The sequence below is a fragment of the Hippocampus comes genome, unplaced genomic scaffold (genome assembly GCF_001891065.2).
Source record: "Hippocampus comes isolate QL1 unplaced genomic scaffold, H_comes_QL1_v1.1 scaffold153, whole genome shotgun sequence".
NCBI classification, from domain to species: Eukaryota; Metazoa; Chordata; class Actinopteri; order Syngnathiformes; family Syngnathidae; genus Hippocampus; species Hippocampus comes.
Window position 1 is genome coordinate 252,462 of NW_017805991.1, and position 9,423 is coordinate 261,884.

Here is a 9,423-nt window from a genome sequence, read left to right on the forward strand (position 1 = left end):
AATGATAGTGTCCTTGTTTTTTTTTTGTCTTCTAAATCCCCAAGATTTCAATCGTCAGGCTTTACCTTTCTATTTACATCATTTTATTATTTTGTTGTTATTATTTTTATATCGTGATGCCATCCGCGAAGGTTTAAATAAAAGTAACAAGTCAATTCTGACACAGTGAGTAGTGGATAGTACAGATATCTTCCATTCATCCGTTATCTGATCTGTTCATCTTCACGAGGGTCGCCTCGCTGGAGCCTATACCAGCTGTCTTTGGGCAACAAGCGGGGTACACCTGGTTGCCAGCCATTAGGACAGATATAATTTTCGGAAAAATAAATATTCAAGTGAAGTACGGATCGGTGAAAACCCGAACAAGTCATGCCCCAGTGTGGGAGTGTAGGACCGCCCCTAGAATTTGTAAACAGCTCGGTTGTAGCCTATGTTTTTGTTTTTCAGCCAGTGGAGGGCGTATCATAACTGATGGCAGCTGGATCATGTTGGAGCACAACTGAGGACTGCAGGTATGGCAAACATGACGTTCTTGATCGTTCAAATACGTTAATATCCGGTGAACATTTGCTCAGTAAATGGAATTACGCAGCATGTTCTGATGTGGTGCACGAGGAGCAATGCCAAAAGTGAATTTCGCTCCCGTATTCCTTCGGATATCACGTCAAACGGAAGTTTAAATGAACCAAGAAGTCAAACGCGGCTGTTGGTTTTTGAAGGCGTACTGCGTCGCTGTTTTGGGGCTAAATGGTTTGTAAACACTGTGGTTGATGCTAGGTAGGCGGAATGCCAAACTGGAGGACATGGCAGGAAGAGTTTTGTGATTACCCAGGAAGAATTTCTACTCCGTTAGCTCGGTTGCTAAGTCACGCTCAACAATAGGGGCAGCGCTTTTACATAGGATTGAACAACTGTGCCACATGACACCGATTTAGAGTTTTCAGCATACATATTTATACAAGTATTCCCGAACGTTGATTTAAATCAACATATCTGCTTTTCGGGTTCAGTGCCCATACCCTGTTATATGAAACCAAGTGTATGATCAACATGATACTTAAAGGAATGTATAAATTGATCACTGATTGTATTTTTTACGGGGGCACGGTGTCTTAGAAATATACACTGGACTGAGGTGTAGGCTTCCCTGGTTTCAGTATCTTCAGGAGGGTTGTTGTTTTGTCTCAGGACAAGAGTTTTTGTTTTAGTGTTTGTGCTTTTTACTGGTTTTATATATTTGACGTTTTAACCGTCTTTGTTGACCTATGAGTCATTTTTGCTTCATGTACAGCGCTTTGTATGAAGTGGTGGTTTTAAAATGATCCATTAATATAGTAGAGTTAAACATACTCCGATGAGGAAGTACATGGTTAAATCTAGGCTAGCTCCGTGGTTGAAATAATTGTGAAATGTTCATGATGACTAAACGAGTTGAAGCTAATTTTATATTGTTGAAGTGATGATACAGAAGACAACAACAAAGACAATTACAGGAAGAGGCTATATGTTAGTTTGCACCTGGTGGAACTGTCGGTATTAGCACGGAAATAATAAATATGAATTAGAAAAACCAGACTGCGAACAAGTGTTGTGCTTATTAGCAACGAGCAAATACTTCAGAAAGACGAAAAGTTTTCTAAAGTTGCACATTCAACTAGGAACCTAAATCTGTTTACTACAGTAATACAAACAAGCCAGTACTATAGTTAAGCGTAATAAATAAATACTTAAAAAAAATAACAGGTTAACGTGTTACTACCTGTACGAAAGGATGGCAGAATCGAATCAGTCTGGAGTGAGTAGAGAACGTCAACGCATGCGCAGTAAGGCAAGCTATGCCTGAGGTTTTAGGTTGCCTTACACCGCCATCTACTGGCCAAATCGAAAAGGACAAGTTTTATCGAGGATGGTCGGATTATCATTCATTTTTTTGTCATTATAATACATCACTTTCAACGCTGACCAACAATTAAATATCCTATAAATTATCTTACGTTTCCGCAGAGGTGGCCACACTTAAATTGGCGCAAAAACCAAAAGAAAAGATGATCTGAATCTGTAGCATGTATATTGATGGATACAGCCTAAATTTGGAGCACATGGATCGGATCAAATTTCGAGTTTCCTTCGTGGTGGTGTTTTGCCAAGTGGACCCTTGCTTTCTGTTTAATAGTATCTCTGTGCGAGAACCAAATACTGTACTTTAGACTGAAGATTGTACTAAAAAAGCCAAGTCAATTGCCTGACTTCACCTCAAGTGAGTTTAAATGTAATTTAATCAAGACAAGTGTGAAGAGAGTAAGCAGGGGCGCCATAAGTGTGCAAAAAGTTATGCTGATGGGACCATGATTCATGACCAGAGAATATCATTTTCAATTTGCGGCACTGGAGCAGAGCGTTCTGGAAAGACATTTACTTTCAGAGGGCCTTCGATACATAACCGAACAACAAATGAACCCCCATCCAAGAATTTCTAGGGATAAAATCTTGCAGTGTCCATGGATTTTAGGCACTCATCAATTCAATCTCGTAAACCAAAATAACAGATCCTCCATCTTCCTCTGACAGACCCCAGACATGAGTGAAACAGACAAGTTGCAAAAGCACAGCTGCGATCACAATACGGATATTTACTCAAGGTAATATTATGGAGCTCTTTAACAAACCACTGGAGTTTGATTTCAGATTAAAGCAGCAAACTGTAAATCACTGAAACACTTGAGTATCTTTAATATGTCTTTATTTTTGTCCAAGTGAGTACAATAAAGCAGGAAGCGCAAAGAAGAAAGAAAAAGAGGGGAAAATTGTCACTGTTGGCCCCATTGAACTGGTATGTTGTCCATCTGTATTTTTATTTTTTTTTACAGGGTTGTAAGATTAATACTGACAATTACTGTTTGGTTCCATGAGCACAGTTCAGGTTTGCAGATGGCATAGATGTCATACTAATTGTCTTTGGGACGGTGATGTCGGTGGCCCATGGGCTGGTGTTCCCCCTCATGTGTGTTGTATTTGGGCATATGGCGGACAGATTTATACAGTCCGCAGCAATGTCTAAAAACAATACTCAATACTTCAGTAAGTTCACAGAGACACTCGCAAATAGTAACCTAACTTAATGACGAATGTTACACCTTGTCGTCTCTATTTTCAGTTTCCACCAACAGCACCTTGCGGGATGACATGGCCGGGTAAGAAACAAGAAGTCGATGTAACACTCAGTGGGGCACATTTGACAATTTGTTTTTCCTTTCCAGCTTTTCTATTTACTTCGCCATCACAGCCATCTTGGTGTTTGTGGCGGCCTACATGCAGGTTGCTTTTTTTACACTGGCTGCCGTACGACAAGTCAAACGCATCCGCAGGCGTTTTTTCCACAGTATCATGCGACAGGACATCGGCTGGTTTGATGTCAACGAGACGGGAACACTCAACACTCGTCTTGTTGAGTGAGTAACGTGAATGACATACTCTGTTCTGCTTAAAGGGGACATATTATGCAAAATGTGTCTTGGAATTGAAATTAAACTACCAAGTAGGCCATGGGTGAGCTGCCTGTTTCCCAAAATGTGTCTGTGCAAACTGTTCTGAATTGTAACAAATTGGAAAATGACGACGGCTAACTGGGTTTCTCTACCCACAACTTTGTGGAAATATGCCATTTCCAAGCCATGGTTAAACCATATTTTTCTAAACACTCAGGGCAAAAAAAAAGGTCAACAAAGCTGCACTACGTTGGTCAAGATAGGCACATCTCCTTTGTCTTAGCACTTGTAGCTTTAGCCATGTTAAATGACTTCAGGCATCACCATTGGTATCTGAAAATGTTGTTTAGTGGCTCTTTCATTAATCTACCTCAATTTTTTTTTTTTGAAGTAGATTCCTTCCTCTGCTCCACAGGGCCTGAAAAATAGTCAGTTCTACAATGTGGCAGATATTGTAGTGACTTTACAATAATTCTTGGTCATTCATTTGTCCGGGCAGTGACATCTATAAGATCCAAGAGGGCATTGGAGACAAAATGGGGATGTTGATCCAGTCGCTTTCCACCTTCATTGGATCTTTGGTGGTTGGCTTAAGCATTGGATGGAAGCTCGCTCTGGTCGTCCTGGCTGTCTGCCCGTTGCTGGGCCTGTCAGCTGGCATATTCAGTAAGGTAAACTTGCCTTCATCCTGAAAACAAAGCTCTTCTTGCTAAGCTGCTACGTCTCCCCTTAGGTGGTGACGTCCTTCACTGCCAAAGAACAGGCTGCTTATGCCAAAGCGGGAGCGGTGGCGGAGGAGGTGCTTTCTGCCATCAGGACTGTGTTTGCCTTCAGCGGTCAGAAGAGAGAGATACAAAGGTTTGCGCAAGATGTTGCACCCGACACGGGGCACATCAAGCTACAGTTGTGCTTGTCGATGGGTGTGCTGCTTTTTCCAAATCATTGACCATTAATTCTCAATTGCGAATGACAGCGTTGCATATCGAATCTTACAATTTGAAGTGCCTCTGATTAACCCTGAAAAAAAAAAAAGGTTCTGATGTTCTAGTCGGCTTTTCCTGACATCATCAGCTTCCGAACAGAAGCCTGAAGGTTTTGTGTGTGTTAACACAGACTGCTTTTTTTTGGAGTGTTTATAATTCCTGCCCCCAGCTGAAGAAAAATAACATCAAAAGCACGACCCTGTCACCACCTTGCTGAACTCGCCATATTGTGTATTCTTTTGGCGATGAGCAGTGTATCGTCACCGTATATCAAGCAAAGAGATACATTTTTTTCTTTGATTTTTGTCTTGTCAAACAGGTATCATAAAAACTTGGAGGAGGCTAAGAACATGGGAATAAAGAAGGCGATAAGTTCCAACACTGCTATGGGTTTCACTTTCATGATGATCTTCCTGTCTTACGCGCTGGCCTTCTGGTACGGGAGTGTGCTCGTTCTGAGTCAGGAGTACACGACTGGAACTGTACTCACAGTGAGCAGACATTGAGAGAAATGTGAATTTTATGACAATGCACTAGCACTCAACTATCATTTTTATTGCTCACAATAATGTTTCTGTCTTAAGGTTTTATTCGCTTTGATTTTTGGTGCAATCGCGTTGGGCCAGACCTCACCAAACATCCAGTCCTTTTCCAGTGCCCGAGGAGCTGCACACCAAGTGTACCGAATCATTGACAACGTAAGGAGAAGACTATTTTCTCTTCCTACATTCAAGAGTTCACTCCAAAATCTGCAAATTGCATTTGTAAAAATGGCGGTACAATGGCAAGATACAAGTTAAAGGTTTTCATCCCATGAGTTTGAGGTTTTGAGTGTATAACTGTTGATAAATCTCCAAGCAGCAAATGAACAGGTCATCTTCACACATCGCTTCACTTTGCCACATCCAGTATGGCTGCCGCATTGATGTACGATTCAGCATTCGAGCTGGGGGTCCGTGTATATGTACTGTAAATGGTCATTATGATCCAGACTTTGAGGAAATTAACCACGATTTATTTTCACGGTCCACCGTAATCTTTACATTTGGAATGACATTCAATTGACAAAGATCAAGAATATTTACTTCTTAAAGCTACTGGGAGCCGCAGCGGAGGGGATTCAAGAGCCACGGGGTTGCGGACCCCCCGTGTAGCATGTTATATTTCTTTCTTTGTCCCACTCTGACCACATTTTAAACCACAACTGAACTCAAAAGAAAATGTTCCTTGACAGGAACCGAGTATTGACAGCTACTCAGAGAGCGGCTTCAAGCCTGACTCGATCAATGGAAACATAGAGTTCAAGAACATCTGCTTTAACTACCCTTCAAGGCCAGACGTTCAAGTAAGCTCGCCATACGGTTTAACTTCATCGAATAGAAAGAAAAAAAAGAACTTTGCATGATTGCTCCGTGATTTGCAGGTATTAAACAACATGTCCCTGAGTGTGAAGAGTGGGCAGACCATTGCCTTAGTGGGAAGCAGCGGCTGCGGGAAAAGCACCACCATCCAGCTGTTGCAGAGGTTCTACGATCCCCAGCAGGGATCCGTATGTGCATATTTGTAAAAACTTAATATCTCATTCAACCTTTCATAACCACCAAGACAATTTAAAAAGAATACCTTTGGATATCCCCCTTTTGAAGGTTTCCGTTGATGGGCATGACATCCGTTCACTCAATATCCGCCACCTGCGAAAGATGATCGGAGTGGTGAGTCAGGAGCCCGTCTTATTTGCAACCACCATAGCTCAGAACATCCGATACGGCCGAAATGACGTGACGCAGAACGAGATTGAGCAAGCTGCCAAGGAGGCCAACGCTTACGACTTCATCATGAACCTTCCCGAAGTATGACTTCATTCACGACTTCACCTGAATTTTAATTTTTTTTCTTGCCAATGATGAGAGTTTTGTTGTCGAGCAGAAGTTCGAAACGCTGGTTGGGGACCGAGGGACTCAGATGAGTGGAGGACAGAAGCAGAGAATTGCAATCGCCCGAGCGCTCGTACGTAACCCCTGACTTCACCTGAATTTTTATTTTTTTTCTTGCCAATGATGAGAGTGTTGTTGTCGAGCAGAAGTTCGAGACGCTGGTTGGGGACCGAGGCACTCAGATGAGTGGAGGACAGAAGCAGAGAATTGCAATCGCTCGAGCGCTCGTACGTAACCCCAAAATCCTTCTGCTGGACGAAGCAACATCCGCCCTTGACGCCGAGAGTGAGACTGTTGTGCAGGCTGCGCTCGACAAGGTGCAAATGCAGACCCAGATTCAGTTGGAACGCATATTGTAGAATTATTTCGTACCAGTTGAATCTTTCTCGAAAAGTTATTTTCCCTTTGAACTATTTTCTCATTTTGTTCAGGTCAGACTGGGTCGTACCACCATAATTGTGGCCCATCGCCTCTCAACGATCAGGAACGCCGACATCATCGCCGGCTTCCAAAATGGAGAGGTTGTAGAGTTGGGGACTCATAGCCAGTTGATGGAAAAACAGAGTGTGTATCATACCCTTGTCACCATGCAGGTAACGCTGTCATAAAAAAGCACTTTTGACACATTTGGGGGAAATTCATTGAATAGTCCAACAATATACAGTACTGTACACCCGTGTGGTGGTTTCTCCCTCTCCATCTTGCAGACCTTCCAGAAAGCCAAAGTCGATGAGCAGCGGAATAGTGAGCAGAATGAAAAGAGCCCGATAACCAAAATACTCAACGATGAATCTTCCCTGAAAAGGAGGAAGTCTACAAGAGGGGTTTCCTCAGCTGGTTTCGAGGGAAAGAAAGAAGAGAGAGAAACATTGCTGGATGCCAAAAACAAGACGGAGGTGAGATTGGTTGACTTGACTTTTGACAAGGAATAAAGCAAGGCGCAATTCAGCATTTCTCTCCTCCGTTCTAAAGGATGAAAATGTTCCGCCCGTCTCGTTACTCAAAATTCTGCGTTTCAACCTTCCCGAGTGGCCTTACATTTTGATGGGGATCATCTTCGCTGCCATCAATGGATTATTACATCCTCTGTTCGCCGTCATCCTTTCAAAGTACATTGCTGTAGGTTACAATTTATGTCCGGTGGGATCACTTTTTTTTTTTTTCTTCCTGGAACCAAAATAAGATCATCAGCTTTCTCTTTCAAACTTCCAGGTGATGGCTGAGGCTGATCAAGAGATGATCAGAAAAGAAACCGAATTCCTCTGCCTCATGTTTGCAACTATTGGAATTGTCATTTTTTTCACCATGTTTCTCCAGGTAGGCATACGTTCACGTTCACACATGCTGTATGCACGTTTAAAAAATAATTTTTTGGGGTGATATTTTTAGTGTTTAGTGCAACCCACGCGTTTCTCTTATCTTTTTGCCGAGTTGTAGCACGAACCATTGCCCTGGGTGTTTTGAATGGTATTTTTAGCACTTGCAGGCGATGATAGCGCAGGCTTGTGACAGTTTTGCTTGTCCACAAGTTAGGCGAATAAGGCGAATTCAAAATAAGTCACTTGGTTGAAATGTGATTCGGAAGTGACACTATGAGGAAGAAAAATATATCCTGTTGCCCACCTGATATGGCTCCGATAGGGTTGTCATATTTGGAGCATGATTAGGAGTTTGAGTACAGTCTACAGACAAGGAGCATCGGCACTGATAACGATATTACTATGACAATGGGTGCAGAGGGAAGGTGTCAGTCATTTGAATTCATGTCAACGTCCAACTGTGTTTGTATCCGTCACTTTTTACAGGGTTACTGTTTTGGAAAATCTGGAGAGATCCTGACGTTAAAACTGAGACTTGCAGCTTTCAAGGCCTTCAACTCATGTCAACGTCCAACTGTGTTTGTATTCGTCACTTTTTACAGGGTTACTGTTTTGGAAAATCTGGAGAGATCCTGACGTTAAAACTGAGACTTGCAGCTTTCAAGGCTTTGATGAGGCAGGTAAGTTAAAAAAAAGTCTTTTCAGGTTTGCCGTTCACCAAGGTTGGCATTTCTCTGTCGGTATTTCTTAATTTGAAACGAAATTACATTCTAGGACCTCGGCTGGTTTGATGATCACAAAAACAGTGTTGGAACCCTCACAACAAGGCTGGCCTCAGATGCTGCTCAAGTACAAGGGGTAAGGCATACACACAACGTTCTATCTATTTCCAACAAACCTTTCACCTCCTCTCAGGTTACGGGACTACGCCTGGCCACCCTGGTGCAGAATATTGCCAATTTAGGCACCGGCGTGATTCTTGCCTTCGTGTACGGCTGGGAGCTGACCCTGCTCGTACTGGTGTTGGTGCCAATCTTGGCGGTAGCTGGAACTGTGGAGATGGAGTTGCTAGCTGGGCAAGCTGCCAAGGACAAGAAGGAGTTGGAGAAGGCTGGACAGGTGAGCATTTGCCATATAGCGTATGATGGGTTACTCACCTATTTTTGCCCTCCTTCTCCTGAAGCATATGACCTTGTTATACGATGTCGCATTTTCATGGTGCATCTCATCAGATTGTTACGGAAGCCATCGACAATATCCGTACAGTTGCATCACTGACCAGGGAAGCCACGTTTGAGTCTTTGTTTCACAAGAATCTGCAAGCTCCATACAGGTATGTGAGGACCTCCATCACCTGTCCATCAATGGTTGAAACGGTTCTGGACGTGCTACTTTGGATGGTTCCGTGTGTCTCCGTAGAAACGTCCAGAAAAAGGCCCATGTGCAGGGTTTTGCCTTCTCTTTCTCCCAAGCCATGATCTACTTTACTTATGCCATATGTTTCTGGTTTGGAGCTTGGCTTGTTCAGCAAGGACGAATGGATGTTGAGGGAGTTTTTCTGTGAGTAACAAAGATTTCACAGCATTCATTACATTAGGGAAATAACCTCTCAAACTTGACATTATTTGGTAAGGTCGGTCCTATGTAAATGAATATTCTCCCTCAGAGTGATTATGGCAATTCTATATGGTTCAATGGCTGT

The 9,423-nt window shown here is 42.7% G+C and overlaps 1 protein-coding gene across 5 annotated transcripts in view; it reads left to right on the forward strand.

Moving 5' to 3' along the window:
- Nucleotides 1–9,423, forward strand: part of abcb4 (ATP-binding cassette, sub-family B (MDR/TAP), member 4) — a 46,712-nt gene that overhangs the window by 14,519 nt on the left and 22,770 nt on the right. The window contains exons 13-25 of one of the 5 annotated variants that reach the window (XM_019892079.1): nt 5,892–6,017; nt 6,115–6,318; nt 6,549–6,719; nt 6,834–6,995; nt 7,110–7,298; nt 7,375–7,521; nt 7,615–7,719; nt 8,208–8,270; nt 8,387–8,401; nt 8,496–8,579; nt 8,637–8,840; nt 8,954–9,054; nt 9,141–9,381. The exons of 2 other annotated variants lie outside the window; for them this stretch is intronic. In XM_019892079.1, the coding sequence (XP_019747638.1) occupies nt 5,892–6,017; nt 6,115–6,318; nt 6,549–6,719; nt 6,834–6,995; nt 7,110–7,298; nt 7,375–7,521; nt 7,615–7,719; nt 8,208–8,270; nt 8,387–8,401; nt 8,496–8,579; nt 8,637–8,840; nt 8,954–9,054; nt 9,141–9,285 (1,716 nt within the window). In that variant the 3' untranslated portion in view covers nt 9,286–9,381. Of the gene's footprint in view, nt 1–305; nt 513–2,568; nt 2,640–2,754; nt 2,831–2,915; nt 3,079–3,154; nt 3,192–3,257; nt 3,450–3,984; nt 4,157–4,218; nt 4,344–4,787; nt 4,960–5,052; nt 5,167–5,891; nt 6,018–6,114; nt 6,319–6,548; nt 6,720–6,833; nt 6,996–7,109; nt 7,299–7,374; nt 7,522–7,614; nt 7,720–8,207; nt 8,271–8,386; nt 8,402–8,495; nt 8,580–8,636; nt 8,841–8,953; nt 9,055–9,140; nt 9,382–9,423 lie in introns of those variants that run through there. 2 more of the 5 variants (XM_019892075.1, XM_019892071.1) reach the window with 2 other exon arrangements.